The following is a 16,943-nucleotide window of genomic DNA, read 5'->3' as shown; positions in this document are numbered from 1 at the left end:
GGCAGACGGAACACTTATACAGGTACTGATGAGGGGATATGAACCAGGTGTGTGTAATAAACAAGACAAAACAAATGGAATGATGAGATGAGGAGCGGCAGTGGCTAGAAGGCCGGTAACGACAAACGCCGAAGCCTGCCCGAACCAGGAGAGGAGGAAGCTTCGGAGGAAGTCATGACACTGGCATTGTGTTGTGACAAAACTGCACCTTTTAGAGTGGCCTTTTATTGTCCCCAGCTTAAGGTGCACCTGTGTAATGATCATGCTGTTAAATCAGCTCCTTGATATGCAACACCTGTCAGGTGGATGGATTATCTTGGCAAAGGATAAATGCTCACTAACAGGGATGTAAACAAATTTGTGCACAACATTTTAGAGAAATAAGCTTTTTGTGCGTATGGAACATTTCTGGGATCTTTTATTTCAGTTCATGAGAAATGTGACCAACATGTTGCGTTTATATTTTGGTTCAGTATATATGACATAAACACTGAGTCAAATGATAACAAAGTGAAGTCATACGGTCATACGAAGGTGTCATGAACAACATAAAAACCACATATAACAGCTGCACAGCTTCTTTGGAGCTGTCAACTGTAGCCTACTATAGGGAAACACCCTTCACCAATAACACCTAGCAGTCATACAAGGAAGTCAAAATATATATATTGTTTAAATAAAACACTATACAGTTGTTACCACACCTCAGATGGTCACTACTGACCGAAAACTTAGCAAATTGACTTAGCATCTGTAGTGACTCCTTCATTCCAAGTTACCACAACTCCCCCATCTTTTAGACTACAGTCTGTTCATTTCCCTTCCATAGACTCTGAGGGGGTCAAAGGTCATTCTCATAGGAATCGTTTCAAGAGGACGTAATGAGATTAGAACTGCTGATCCTGGACCTGTTCAAAGGAATCAGAAAGGAGAACAATGGAGGCTGTGGGTGGTGGTCTGTGCTGGGGTCTGGGATGGTCCATATCTCTGCCTGAAGCCCCCCCCCCCCCCCCCCCCCCCGGGAACTTCAATGGAAAGACATTCAGTGCTCAAATGCACTTGAATATGAATGTCCTGATTTTCACACAGTCGTATTAACAGTGCTGTTTTCACTGGTATCTATTTAAGAAATGGCATGGTAAAATAGTAAAGAAGTCGTTATAATTCATTAATGATGTTTGTTTTTGGGATTCATTTAATACCTGCTAATTTCTGTACCACAAAGTAAAGAGATACATATATCAGCCTGGTAACTTGTGAGGCCAGTCATAAAGAAACTAGACCACAGCGTTGTCTGTGTGGGATGTGATGTTATGTGAAAGAAAGGAGGCTAGGAGGTGTTTTTAGCTCTTTGTAGCTGAAGTTAGCATTTTTTGTCCTATTGAGTAAAATGTGTTTTTTATAAGTTAAGTGAGTGGGTGTTCTAGTAAAACATGTTGTCCTAAAGCAAGCAGAAGTGGTCATAGTGAAGTGTTTTGTCTTGTTCCTCAAAAACGTGTTGTGTCAAGCAGATTTTGATGTGAAATATGCTGCTGAAATAAACCCCCCATGGCCCTACACACACACTCTCTCTCTCTCTCTCTCTCTCTCTCTCTCTTTCAGACATGTTCAGGCTTGCCGTAGGGGAGGATGTGGCAAGGCGAGGGGGAGGCCTCGTCAGAGTGGTGTTTAGATCTGCCGGTTTGGCTGGCCGCTCATAATAACACTACAGTTTAATTACAGGGTTCACTGTATGGCAAAGTCACACAACAACTACCTAACAACCACAACCATCTAACAACAATCTAACAACCATCTAACAACAATCTAACAACCACCTAATGGCCCTCATCCTGCTCTCATCTAATCACGAGCTCCGTTCCGGGGGTCATTACACACAATGCTCTAGGGCCGCCCACGCCCCCGTCTCGCTCAGTGTTTACTAAATTCCTCCCATACTTCTCCCATTCCGGGAGCTGTGGAGGAGTGGAGAGAGCGATGCATGGGGAGACGGAGGCAGGGCGAGGGGGATGAAAACAGCTGTCGAGGAGTGAAGGAGGTCATGTCGGAGCTTGTACAAAATGTGCGTCTTGATTAGTTTCCTGGCATGCGCTAACTGCTTCGATAGAGACAGAGCGGCCGTCATGGATGTTCTAACACGCGGCGTCGGAATGCGACGTATGCAGAGACTTCATCATCCATCATCATAAGGATATGCTGTTATGTTGAGGAAGCCCAATTGTTTTGTTTTTAAAAAGTGGAGGCCCATTTGTTATAAGAAGCTATTTCCTTAATAGAGAGAGGTTGGGTTGGGTTGGATTGCGAGGTAAATGGAGTGTTGGGGTTCTTGTGGTGACATTGGTGTTTAATGCCACCTTTGTGTGTGTGTGAAACACTTAGACTAGACACAACCTATTGGGTGATAATAGTCCAGAACACTGGACAGTGCTTTCCATATTACAAACAACGAGAACGTTGCACAGCACTACTGGGTGGGGTGGAAATAGTGGACAACACTATGAGAATAGCGAGGTGTGTTTGTTTACATTGGATGAGTCTAGTTCGCATTAGGTTGCTTCCCTGTGTATTGTGTGAGAGTAGAAAGGACACATGCCATAACAACTCCATTGACCGCACATCCTTTAAAGCAGTGGTATTTAATGTCGGGGTCGGGACCCCTAGTGGGGTCGCAGGGGAACTGCAGTGGGCATACATGTTATTGAATGTCCAATATACAAACGCTTTTGAGAAAGATCATTTGAAAAATAGAATGTTATTGAGTAAATGTATTTATTGGTTTCTTTTCAATTTGATAAGAGATTAAAAATGCTATGTATTGAAGGTTATTTGTTGATGTAAAAATCGAAATGTACCCATTTTAAGGTTGTGACATTAGGTTTGGGATAAAAATGAGGTCCCAAGAAATTCTGGTGAAAAGAATTGTCCCCACTGAATAAGTCACCATAGTAACAACACAGTGTGGTCAAAGATTTAGTAACCATCTGGTTACCTATAACGTTTTTACATATTTTGTAATTATTTATTTTTTTGTCATTTAGCAGACGCTCTTATCCAGAGCGACTTACAGTTAGTGAGTGCATACATTTTTTTATATATTTTTTTATACTGGCCCCCCGTGGGAATCGAACCCACAACCCTGGCGTTGCAAGCGCCATGCTCTACCAACTGAGCTACACAGGGCCCGGCTTATTTCCAGATATCTTCTAAACTACCCACAATGCACTATTTCTCAATGCCATATGAAGAATATACTCTGCTTTAGCTGGCTAACATTAGCCAGACCGAGTGTTGGCAGTGGTAAGCTACAATCCACCAATCACGAGGAGGAGTGATGTAAACAGCCAATCAGATTCCCCACATGTGGGGGCCGCATGATCTTCCTCGGCTGCTCCAGTCTGCTCCAGGAAGCTCCGACTTCTCGTGCACCTGCAGGCTTGCGTCTGGCTCAAAAGGAAAGTGGAAAATCATTCCTGCCTCATTTAATTATTTAGTCCCTCATCTGTTCTTATTTTGTTTTTCGTCCTCCACTTTTAGTCAACTTTTCTACGTGAAGCAGGTTTAGTCAACTTTTCTACGTGAAGCAGGTTTAGTCAACTTTTCTATGTAAAGCAGGTTTAGTCAACTTTTCTACGTGAAGCAGGTTTAATCAACTTTTCTACATGAAGCAGGTTTAGTCAACTTTTCTACGTGAAGCAGGTTTAGTCTACTTTTCTACGTGAAGCAGGTTTAATCAACTTTTCTACATGAAGCAGGTTTAGTCAACTTTTCTACGTGAAGCAGGTTTAGTCAACTTTTCTATGTGAAGCAGGCTACCAGTTTTTCAACCTTTGCTTAAAACTAGCGCGCTACAGTAGCTGACTGACTGTGCTGTTGTGATCATTTCCATCTGCCTGGAGCCTTCCTCCGATGGCTGTCTTATTGTTGACTCTTTTCCTTGTCTACTGTGCCCAATGCCTCTAGATTGGGAATCTATCTACTTTGAATTTAGCTCACTATATCGCTATTGGATTAGCTGACTCTCCCTCTGAAGCACCTCTGTCCTTCGCTCTTCTTTGGTAGCTAACTCAGCCTTCAATCGGTAAAGACGTCCGCATGCTTCCCAGCTGAAACAGTTTGGTAGAGTTTATGTATATATTATGACGACATTTTGTTTGTTTTTGTTCATTTTGGATTTTTCGGCTGTTCGGTCACACAAAAAATAATTCTGGAGGCAAGCTGAAGTTCGGAGCCGAAGTATATGGCCCTTCGTCGGTGATTAGTCAACAGTAAGGATTCTTCAATAAAGTATTTTTTGTCATTGAACAAGAGATGACTCGTTTTCATGCACAGTTTTTCATTGAATAATACTGCACCAAACATCTTAGATGTAAAATTGCACGACTAAGATCTTCTTGGCAAAAACGTACAAATGTATGACAGATTTATTTTGTTATCTTAGATTAATTCGGATTATTTTGAGGACGTGTATACTTGCTAAGGCGTCTCAAAATGGACGAACAGTACCATTGTGCTTTTTTCTAATTTTTCAAGCAAAGGTCTTTGGTTCGGCTAGCCGCCAGCCAAATTGAAGCATGCTGACGCCTTAAATCTCTGCTCTCTCTACTTTATATCTGCTGGCTTTTTTGTGTTCTATGGGTTCCTGCTTGTGCTAGACTAGTTGGTGTTGTTCTCTGGCTTAGCTATGTTGACCGTTGTTGTTGGCTAGCTAGCCTAGTTAGTTAGCTGGCTAGGCTAGCTAGCAGGCTAAAATAACTAACTTTAGCTTGCTGGCTAAGATAACTGAATATACAGGTAACATTATTTGTGTATTTCCAAAATGTTGGTTTACTTTAATGTAGCTGTAAGCTAGGTGTTGATAGCAACTGGCTGACTCATGCAGTGCTAACGGCAGGGCGGCAGGTAGCCTAGCGGTTAAGGGCGTTGGGCCTGTGACTAGGTGAAAAATCTGTCTGTGTCCTTGAGTAAGGCACTTAACCCTAATTGCTCCTGTAAGTCGCTCTGGATAAGAGTGTCTACTAAATGACTCAAATGTAGGGCTAACATTAGCAGGCGGGGATAACGTTAGCAGGCTAGTTGGCTAGCAACCTTGCAAGCTGATTTGTAACAATGAATTCATAAAGTATTTGCTTGTAAATTGGCTGAAAATTTAATTGGAACCAGTAGTCATGCTAACGATTTGGTTTAATTTGAAGTTATTTCTGTTGGAGTTTATGTTATAGGGTATAGGCTGGCTTGCCGGGTCCTCCATATTACGTCACACCCCGCAAAAACATTTTCCGGCATGACTTCGGGAATTCTTTGGAATTCTGATCGGTTTTATGTAATAACTAGAAAAAGAGAAAAGGGAGGTGTAACTTTGCAATGGGACTTTTGATTCGTATACAAATAATATGGCTACGTTTATGCTACTTATCCTTTAACTTCCTGTAATGGGCCCAAAGAGGAAGGTTGATGGGGCTTAGGGAACTACTTACACCACCATCATACATGCACATGCACATGCTTACACACACACACTACTCCTAGACGTCAGTCCTATGGTGCGCGCCTCACTGTGGCAGGTCTCACTTCCTGTTTTCTCTGCATGGTGCTGTGCTGTAGAATGTTCCAGCGGGCTTGTTTGTTTACGGCTGCTCTCAGGGGAGGCCTTTCAACACAACACCACTTCCTGTTTTTATTAAGCCAGTGAGAGCGAGAGAGTGCTGGGTAGCAATGTTTCCCCCTGCAGTGCCCTGATGGTCCAAAACATATCTTTTAACTGCTATATTGCTGTATTAAAATATGCACACACACACACCTTGACATGTATTCTTGCATGGTTCTTTGTTTACTGCAGTGCCAATAGTTCCAGCATTACATTGCCACCTGCTCAGGCTGTTTGTTTTCATATATATCTTTTCCATTCTACCATTCCATTCTAGGATTATTGTGTAACAAAATGGCCCCAAACGGGAAATGGGGACCACACCACACAGTACATTATATGGGTTTAAAACCAGAGTAAATACCTAGCAAGTACTGTAATTACAGTGTTACATACATCTTTAATTGGAAAACATAATAAGTTATGCATGTAACTGTTAGTACTTACTACTTGTTACATTGAAAGTTACACACTCCCCTATTAACCCATATTTACATGATTCCCCTCCAGTTACCCTGAAATAATGCCTATGCAATGGAAAGTGATGCTAAAATGTGTTGCAGACACAGAGGATGTTTCTCAACGCTGGAGTAAGGAGGTGAAGGTTAGAAACCGGAGAGGACAGTAAGACTAACAGAAGTGGATGAAAGGAAGAGGATGTGGACACCCAGCAAAGAGGAGATCCTGCTCTCTTTCTCCACACACACACACACACTCATACTGGCCCACCCCCACCGTGCATGACCTTTGACCTACTGGGTCTCTGTGAGAGCTATGCTCCTGTTTTACACACACACACACACACAAAAACACACACACAGGCGGAACAACAGAGGGCCCCGACGCAGTGCAGAGACAGGGTGATGGGGCCAACTGATAAGAGTGGAGCCGCCATTGTCTCCGGAGTGCCTAGACTAGGGTGTGTGTGTGTGTGGCCTCTCACGAAACCGCATTGGTCACCCCACCTCTGCCTTAGAGCTGCAGGAAAGCAGAGTTGTGTGTGTGTGTGTGAGAGAGAGTCAGGGTGACAGATCCCCATGCCATCCCTTTACAGGAAGTGTGTCTGGTGTGTGTGCTGCCCTGTGGTTCTCCAGACCCCATGTTGTTCCTGTTGTCAATATGAAGGCCCCTGTATTTCCATTTGAATAGATGTGGAGAGATAGCAGAGACGGGCCCTGTCACGCTATCAATCAGGGCCTTGATCTCAGGCCCATCACCAGCATCTCAGGCTCCAACTGGAGTATAATCTGCTGCTCATTTGGGCACATGGAAAAATTGTTTAATTTATTTTTTACATTTTTACATTTTTAGTCATTTAGCAGACGCTCTTATCCAGAGCAACTTACAGTTAGTGAGTGCATACATTTTCATACTGTAGTCCCCTGTGGGAAACGAACCCACAACCCTGGCGTTGCAAGCGCCATGCTCTACCAACTGAGCTACAGGGGATTACATTCAAATGGTGCCCTATTCACCTTGCTTGGGTTAAAGCTACTGTTATCTGAAATGTATGCGTTGTCACGGAATCAAAATCAAATCAAATGTTATTTGTCACATGCGCCGAATACAACAGGTGTAGACCTTACCGTGAAATGCTTACTTACAAGCCCTTAACCAACAATGCAGTTTTAAGAAAAATAAGAGTTAAGAAAAATATCGACTAAATAAACAAAAGTAAAAAATAAAAGAGCAACAATAAAATAACAATAACGAGGCTATATACAGGGGGTGCCGGTACCGAGTCAATGTGCGGGAGTACAGGTTAGTCGGGGTAATTGAGTTAATATGTACATGCATTGTAGGTAGGGGTAAAGTGACTATGCATAGATAATAAACAGTGAGTAGCAGCAGCGTAAAAGGGGGGGGGATCAATGCAAATAGTCTGGGTAGCCATTTGATTAGCTGTTCAGCAGTCTTATGGCTTGGGGGTAGAAGCTGTTAAGAAGCCTTTTGGACCTAGACTTGGCGCTCCGGTACCGCTTGCCGTGCGGTAGCAGAGAGAACAGTCCATGACTTGGGTGGCTGGAGTCTTTGGCAATTTTTAGGGCCTTCCTCTGACACCACCTGGTATAGAGGTCCTGGATGGCAGGAAGCTTGGCTCCAGTGATGTACTGGGCCGTATGCACTACCCTCTGTAGCGCCTTGCGGTCGATAGGCCGAGCAGTTGCCATACCAGGCAGTGATGCAACCAATCAGGATGCTCTCGATGGTGCAGCTGTATAAATTTTTAAGGATTTTTGTGTGTGTATGTGAGTAACATACATATTTGTGTGTATGTGTTTGCGCGCCTGTGTGTGTGTCTGTCTGTCTGTTTGGGTTGGCTACAGCAGGTTACATCATTGTTGTTATAACAGGAGGAAGACTACGGTTGTTATCAACCAGTGACAGTAGTTTGACAGGTCTCTGTTTTTATCAACCAGTGACAGTAGTTTGACAGGTCTCTGTTTTTATCAACCAGTGACAGTAGTTTGACAGGTCTCTGTTTTTATCAACCTGTGACAGTAGTCTGACAGGTCTCTGTGTTGTGTCTTTTCTGGGATGTCTGGAACTTTCTCTCCATTAGTGGCCCACCGAAGGAACTTACAAGAAGTTAAATATCGGGAACGGCTCATAGTTGGAGAAAGATAAGCTGCTACACTGTTTAGCCAACACACATTATCACACAAACAGACACACACACACCCTCCCTCCCCAACCCCATCTGTACAGCGGCGCAGCTCCAGTCCAGACCTCACGACTCCTAGATACAGGGAGCTTTTGTGAACGGACAAAGGATTTCCTGGTCAGTCAACAAGCACCCAGTGGCTGAGAAACAAGGAGGAGAGCAAGTAGATTAACAGGAGGGAGGGAGGGAGGGAGGTGAATGGAGAAAGGGAGGAAAATAGGGAGAGCGAGAGAAGGGAGAGAGAAAGCAGTTTAGGGGAGATTGAAAGATGGAGGCTATAGAGAAAGAGGGAAGGGGCAGGGGCGATGGAGAAAAGTGGGCAGGGGGCATTTGTTCCTGAAAGAGAGAATGTATTTGAACCTGAAAGGAAATAGCTTGGCTACATTCAGCCAGAGCACTGTCTACTAGGGGACTATTTGAATGTGACAGGGAGAAGGGCAAAAGCTCTGCTGCTTCACATTTCATATGTTAACTGCTCTGAAACTATACACACACATGTCTCGGCCTGAGAGGATCCGGTGTGTGTGTGTGTGTGTGTGTGTGTGTGCGTGTGTGTGAGGGGATAGCCCTCTGCACTATTTACTCTAAAAATAAGATTATTTTGTTAAGTTCAGTAAATCAGATACAGACAGCTAAGGCAAAAGATTATCACTATTGTCATCATGACATGGCATGTTATGTTTTCTTATGACAGTGATATGAAGGCTTTTTAACAACTTCAATCAGCCTCAACATTTAACTAGCCACATTTGTTTTATTTATGTTTGAATTGAGGAACTCTCCCTCTATTGTTCACTGACAAAAAAAATCTAATGTTGTATAGTTAATATAGAAACATTCTTAGATATTAGAATTCCCTCCCTGCATGTGGCATTTTTGGATTAGCTGGAAGGATTTTAGATTATCAAATGATCAGCAGCTGTGGTTAATTGGAGTAACCACATTAATTTGTGCAATGTTATTGACAATGTATTTAGGCCTACACAAACTTACATTTTACATTTTAGATTTTGGCATGGAAGTAAAAATTCCGTATTAAGGAAATATATATATTTACATTTTACATTTTAGTCATTTAGCAGACTCTCTTATCCAGAGCGACTTACAGTTAGTGAGTGCATACATTTTTATTTTTTTTCATACTTCATAATTCATTGAGGTACTCATGTGCAGGAAAGTACCACCGCTGATAGGCCTTCTAGTGTTTATTGGGACATAATTTAGATTTAGCACGGCAATTAGCGTCCAAAGGATCGAACAGTTGCTTTTGATGACACAATAAACGTTGGTTTCGTTATGACTGAGTCAAGTATGTGATAATGCTATAGATCCGGTTGACTGTAGTGAATATCTGTGGTTTTGATGTAGTCTTTTAATTGTAGGTCACCAATCAGGTGAAATGTTGTTTTATCAGAGAGAGAGCGAGAGAGATATATTTTAATGATAAAATGTAAATTGCACCCACACAAAGCTCTGGAGCCGAAGGACTAGTGTAATGAACGGAAAAAAAATAGACCCAGACGAGAGGTGCTATGGCATCCAACCCACGCACTTCTGTTTCAGAAAACCTGCATATTTATTAATCCTCTGTGGCTGCGTTTACACAGGCAGCCAAATTCTGATTTTGTTTTACTAATTGGTATTTTGACTAATCAGATCAGCTCTGAAAAAGAGCTTATGTGAAAAGATCTGATGTGATTGGTCAAAAGACGAATTAGTGGGAAAAAATATAGAATTGGGCTGCCTGTGTAAACGCAGCCTGTGTAGCCTAGGCTAGCATATAGGACTACATTTTTGACACGGAGACTGGAATTAAACATGCATTATGCTCAGCCATTCTCGCCCAATAGGCCTACATTGGAATCTACTTTACAAAGCATGTTAAATTAGAAGACCAAATTAATTGCAATATATAAATTCAATAATTACATCCTTTAACATTGTATGGAATCATAAAAATCGTTTATTTAATTGACAAAAATTACAACAATGAAAAATAAATACATTCACTGGGGTTCCAAAAAAGGTTCCAAAATTAAATCGTGCCTCCTGTTCCCAAGTAAATCGTTTCTAAAACTCACCGTGCAAAAAACTTGTCATAGCGCAACTTTGGCATTAAGAAATCTGAGCACAAGGTAGGATCCCCCTCTACGCACTAAAGTAATAGCCCCTCCTTCCTTCCCCTGCAGTGCCACTTCTGTTTGTTTGCACTCACTTTATCCGGAGCGGAAATTATTTTCAGTTTTTTTGTGAATGACAAACTTATTAACAATTCATCGCCACAGTCCGTTCCACCCGGCCCCGTTTCCAGGGCGCCCTCTGATTGGCTGGCCGATATAATGTATCCATTGAAACGCCTCGGGTTTGTAATCATTCACTAGTTTGGCGCTGCGGAGAGCACATCAACGAACCAGCGTCGACAACAACAAAATACGCTTATTCACAACGAGAACGTTGGGAATAGACGGCAATAGAATACATGATTTGAAATACAAATGCTTTGCATCTGTAACTGAACTGCAATCAATCCCTCTTATTTAGATTTTTACAGAAGAAGAATATTTTCTACTGCGAAAGCGAGAGTTATATAACACGAAGACAACGTCAGTGCTGGCCAGTGAGTCATTGATAAATACATGGACATTCTTCACGCATCTGCATGAATGAGTGCTACTGCTAGTGTAGGCCTATAGGCAATCTGCAGTCGGATATCTAAGAAGCATTCGTGTTTTGTTGATTTCGTTTGAAACTAGGCCTACAAAACAGCCAAGGTCGTGAGAAATACAATATATCAATTTTAATTTATGAAATTATTCCAGAATAGATTTAATCTCAACCAGTCTGCGCTGCCATTTCTTCAATGATCGAGTCCTCATAACGTTCTGTTGTTGTGGACGGCATTTTGCGGTAGCCTACAAGGATCGACCACATAATTTTACTGCAGCGAAGTGACACATTTTTTTTGTTGCTAAATGCTTGACAAACTCAAGCCCGTTCAGTTCGAATCGGTAATGGCGATCAGCAAGACCGTGGAGTGGCTGCGGGAGCACCTCGAGACGCGCAAAGACTGCCTATTGGTAATGGACTGCAGAGCGCAGGAGCTATACGAGTCCTCGCACGTTGAAACAGCGATAAACGTGGCCATCCCGAGCCTGATGCTCCGGCGTCTGAAGAAGGGCAATCTTTCCATCAAGTCCTTGCTCTCAAACGGCGAGGACCGGGAGAGATTTGCGCGGAGGTGCAAGACTGATACCATTGTGCTGTATGACGAGTACAGCAGGGAATGGAACGAAAATGTCGACGGGGGCTCGGTGCTCGGCTTGCTCCTGAAGAGGATGAAAGACGAGGGCTACAAGGCTTTTTACCTTGAGGGTGAGTTTGGTTATTTTTTCCAGAAGCACACATTTTCCACTAAGATGTAGGTCTAATTTGGTGAATAATAATGAATAAGTGGATATTTTGGATGCATTTTGCGCAAAAACGCATAGGATAATGCAAGTGTATTAGGTCACAACATCGTGTAGCCTAGGCCTGTTTTTATCAATGGATCTGTCTAACAATATTATTTAATTAATCTTACAGGTGGTTTCAGCAAATTCCAAGCCGAGTTCCCTGCCCAGTGCGAGACCAATCTGGACGGCTCTTTCAACAGTAGTTCTCCCACGGCCCAGGTGCTCGGCCTCGGGGGGCTGCGGATAAGCTCAGACTCCTCGGATATCGAGTCCGACATCGACCGAGATCCGAGCAGCGCCACAGACTCAGACGGAAGTCCACTCTCCAACCCTCAGCCCTCCTTCCCAGTGGAGATCCTCCCTCACCTATACCTGGGTTGCGCCAAGGATTCCACCAACCTGGACATTCTGGAAGAGTTTGGCATCAAGTACATTCTGAACGTGACTCCCAACCTGCCCAACATGTTCGAGAATGCAGGGGAATTCAAGTACAAGCAGATCCCCATCTCGGATCACTGGAGCCAGAATCTGTCACAGTTCTTCCCGGAGGCCATTGGCTTCATAGGTAAGCACAATAACTTCTATTCAAGCACACTGATGGCTCTCCTATTATATTTTACACACAACAGTTGTTTTTAAGGCACAGGGTTAATATATAAAGCAGGCTTATTTTACAGCACCACATGAATTGGGGGTAATAAATGTAGTTGTTGCATATTTACGCCTATATAACAATGATTGGCCTAACATTATAGTCATTTAGCAGACGGTCTTATCCAGAGCGACTTACAGTTAGTGAGTGCATACATTTTCATACTGGCCCCCCGTGGGAAACGAACCCACAACCCTGGCATTGCAAGCACCATGCTCTACCAACTGAGCTACAGGGGACTACAAGTGAAAGAAAGCCACAGGCCCACAGTACAGGCATTTTATTAGTAAGATATCTTCATATCACCAGGAAGTTATTTAGTTCTTATTGTGCAATTTGGATTATAGGTGTCCTGGGGTACTTTCTTATCAAGTCAGTCAAGAAGGGAAATACAGAGGGAACAAGATTAATGCCATTATGCCAAGCAGAGAAATACTACTTCTATGGTCCTAACTATAAACTACTCCTGATTACAATGATTCAACTTCAATGGAATACTTCCCATGTCTGCTTTCTTGTCTGCAGCCGGACCTAGCTTACCACAGGCTTGAGTAATTGTAATACAAAGGCCTGTGTGGAAATTGGAGAGGGGGCGAAAGAGTGGGGGGGGGTAATTTGAACACAACAGGAAGGAAACGGCCATTGAAAGTAATCTAGGACAGTGCATCGATGTTTTCCCTTCACAAAGAGAGCCATTTACAGGCTCTGTTGACATCCTGTTAGCCCTGACAGGGTGCCCTCATGACTCCTACGTTTACACGCCCAAATGGCACCATTGTCAAGTAACCCGGGCAGGCTGAAGAATGACTTGATAGATCGTTAATAGTCCATTTCCAAGTCGTGGTACTCCTGGCCAAATTAAAGAATGTCGGCTCTGTTTGTGCGCAGAGTACCAGACTGCAGCCGTTTGTTGATTGATGTGTGTGCGTCAATCAACATTTCAGACTTCTGCTGCTTAACTGTGGAACTGGTCCAGTCGATGTTGACTACAACCGATAGAGCATTAACTGTACTGTAGATACTACTACTTGAATGTGACTGTCGTTTTGTCACAACAGGCACTGTTTTGTCTGGTTGCCCTTACACTAATCCTTGCACAGTAGGCATGTCTCATTTTCAGAATATGTATATGTTCAGAGCAATTGTGTTTGTGTCCTGTGTTTTCAAATTATGAATATCTGACAAAAGTCTGTAACTTGTTCTTCCTCTTTGTTCCTGTCCTTCTCAGATGAGGCTCGCGGTCAAAAATGCGGTGTCCTGGTCCACTGTCTGGCCGGCATCAGCCGCTCGGTGACAGTCACCGTAGCCTACCTCATGCAGAAGCTCAACCTGTCCATGAACGACGCCTACGACATCGTCAAGATGAAGAAGTCCAACATCTCGCCCAACTTCAACTTCATGGGCCAGCTCCTGGACTTTGAGCGCACCCTGGGCCTGAAGAGCCCCTGCGATAACCGGGTGGTGACCCCCACACAACCTCTGTACTTCACCACCCCCACCAACCACAACGTCTTCCAGCTGGACCCTCTGGAGTCCACGTGAGGCAGCGCCACCATCACCCCCTTACTGGCTCGGAGGTGTAATGAAACCTCCTGAAACGCTGCAATGTTTCTCTACTTTATTTCCGTCACCTGTTGTGACACGGTGACATCATGCCGTTGTTGACACAGTTGGCTTGAGGTGACAGCTGCCAAGCATGGCCGTTGAAGGGGGCACGTGATCGGTCTGCCCGAAGGCTCACAAGCAGCTGCTGCAAAAATGGGGACAGACAGAGAAAGAAAGAAAAATAGAAAAGAGGGGGAAGCAAAAGAAAGACAAAGCACATGAACTTTCTAGAACCCTATATTGCTATTGGACTCGATGAGGTTTTTGCCTCCATTTTCTTTTCTGTCAACGCTTTGAAAGAGACTTTAAGTGATCTGATGGTCAAGTGTACATTTAGCTTCACGACGAAAGACTGGTGTGCCAAAGAGACATGATTGTTCTATCTGAATATATAGATGATTATAAATACTTTTTGTTTTTCGGGCTAGCACTTGCACCTTCATGACTTTTTTTCAGGTGCATATTACTTGTCTTCTGTGAAGACTTGCCTGTTTGGGGTTGAAACATCCCCGGTTTAGACAGCACAGTATATTGAACTCGATTTTACATGTGTGGAGTCATTTTAATCATTTATACAGTAAAGCCTTGTTCTATTCTAGTATATACCCTTTGCAACAAGTGGGTACTGATGATTCTTTTTTTTCATCTTATATTTTACGTAAGCAAACAAACTGTATATTGATCAGTATCTAAGTTTATTATGCCAAAAATGTAGTAGGTTTTCCAAGAATCGTAAAATTGTGTTTGTGTAATATATTTCATATTTGCTTTATATGTAAATTCAGCCGACAGGCCTTTTTTGCACCCACCCTCACACAAATCATTCACCTTGGTTGTATGCCTTAGTTCTGTACATAGATGTGTTATTGTGCATTAACCCTCAAAGGGCTTTCCCCGAGCTATGCTTTCACTTATCACAATTCTACCGAATTGAACCATAGCGAAATAATTCTACAACAAATCACTGAAACTGTCAGTGCATGCCTATGTTAAGAAACGTGAGTTGTAATTCAGTTAAGTTTGGTGGAAATAGCTTTATTGAAGCCAAGTTAAGATGGCTATTTTCTGTTGTTGTTTAGTGAGGAACAATGAGGGTTAATGCAAGTGAATGTTTATCTGTGTTTAAGGCTTACAAAGTCTGGGAGATGTTGACAAAGGAGGCCTCTCTCGCCTTGCCTCTTCAGGGAAATTCTGTGAAATGCAGTTTTTTGTTGTTTGAGAAAATAATCCAAATTATGGGTTGATTTGGTTGTCACTCGTTCCTGAGAGAAGGCCTGTCTATGGGAGAAGCCATCTTGGTTTTAACCCTCACTACCCCTCCAGTCCTCACTCCTGTCTTACGAATGTAAAGAAATGATAAGTTATTAATAAATTACTATTTTGTCTACTTCCTTCTACCAATGTCTTTCTTAATTCCTCAACAGTTTGTAGACGTTTTTCAGTGTTCACACAGTGGTCAGGTCACAGTGACATATTTACATAAGTGTACTTTCCAACTCCTCGGTTAGACCAGTTCCACTTTAACCATCGGACATACAGTGTGTGTGTTCATGACAATCATCAGCCAGATGACTAAGAAGGAGACATTCACAAACATATGGCTGTCCTTTAACCACAAAGGTTAGGACATCTAGTCCCTCAAATGCAGCAGTTGTCCAATACACTTAACACATTGTCACACCCCTAGAGTTGTATAACATGACATGTCTCTGTCTACCACATTGTTATTTTGGTTAACTTGTCCAAAATGTGACTGAACATGTACGTAGTTACTAGTACACTTAGTGATTCCTGGTCACACTGACTGATTGAATGACTGACTGACTCACTGAACGACTGGTTTTTCCAGCTATACCCAGGTTAGGGCTTTTGGGTTCACACACACACACAGTCCCTGAGGCACTTCCTGAAGGCGATGACCTTTGTTTGAGCAAAGCAGCCCATCAAAGGGACCAAATTCCCTAAACATAATGTTACCTGACACTAGATGGCATGGTGTGGTGCGTACCTGTCAAGACCTGGAGGTCACAGAGACGATCCTCACAGCTAAGCAGGAGATCATTTTCTCACACAACGCCAACTGCAGTTCACACCTTCAAATCCTGACATGTCGGTGGAGTGACTGTGTCACGCACAGACACACACGTACACACACCTATTAGCGGATATAGGATACTGGAGTGTATTAGTGTGTTAGTCCTGCTTCCACTTCACACCACAGCATTATCTATGCATAGCTATAGGTAGCTGATTAAACTCAACTCCAATATTTATGATGGAGTTGTGCAACAACTAGTGTGGGCGGACTGGCGCTCCGACATCACATGAAATTATGTTTTTATCAAAAACGACTGATTTCATCACCCAAAGAATAGCCCGCAATTACACAGAACAATGTTGTGTGTAATTGCGGGCTAGTCTTTGGTTGTTGAAATCAGTAGTAAAAAAAAAAAAAAACTACATTTCTAGTGACGTCGGAGCTCCAGTCCACCCACACTAGTCGCCACTCAACTCCATCGTAAATCGTTGAGTTTAGTCAGCTTAACTATAGACAACTGTGTAGATTAGCCAATTATTTTAAGATGGTGGACCTAGGATTTCCACATGCTATGATCTCAAGCAATGCATTTCCAAGATCACTAAAATATGAAACTACTAAAATATAATGGTTTAAGAATATTAAAGAGCTTTACAAAAATGTTTTTACTCCATACCATCACAAACTAAGCACATTCAAATAATTTCTCAATAATACTGCATCCAACAGCGTACCAGAGGGAATATAGTGGCGACACCATACCAGAGCGACTATACTATAGTTAGTATCACTCTGATGTCATGATGGGTTGGCCTGATGATTGACAGCTGGGGGGAATGTGTAGTACGCCAGGCTCTCTGGGCCTCATGCTGGCTCTTCCTGTCCAC

The 16,943-nt window shown here is 42.9% G+C and overlaps 1 protein-coding gene across 1 annotated transcript; it reads left to right on the top strand.

Moving 5' to 3' along the window:
- Nucleotides 1-10,489: 10,489 nt before the first annotated feature.
- Nucleotides 10,490-15,405, top strand: LOC311115909 (dual specificity protein phosphatase 6-like). The gene is made up of 3 exons (XM_084191031.1): nucleotides 10,490-11,681; nucleotides 11,892-12,326; nucleotides 13,642-15,405. The coding sequence occupies exons 1-3, from the start codon at nucleotides 11,282-11,284 to the stop codon at nucleotides 13,953-13,955; spliced, it is 1,149 nt and encodes a 382-aa protein (XP_084047157.1). The 5' UTR covers nucleotides 10,490-11,281; the 3' UTR covers nucleotides 13,956-15,405.
- Nucleotides 15,406-16,943: the final 1,538 nt, after the last annotated feature.

This window comes from Coregonus lavaretus (genome assembly GCF_964263955.1).
Source record: "Coregonus lavaretus genome assembly, contig: HAP1_SCAFFOLD_1965, whole genome shotgun sequence".
NCBI lineage: Eukaryota > Metazoa > Chordata > Actinopteri > Salmoniformes > Salmonidae > Coregonus > Coregonus lavaretus.
The sequence above is the reverse complement of the archived record's forward strand: the minus strand, read 5'-3'. Positions and strand labels throughout refer to the sequence as shown.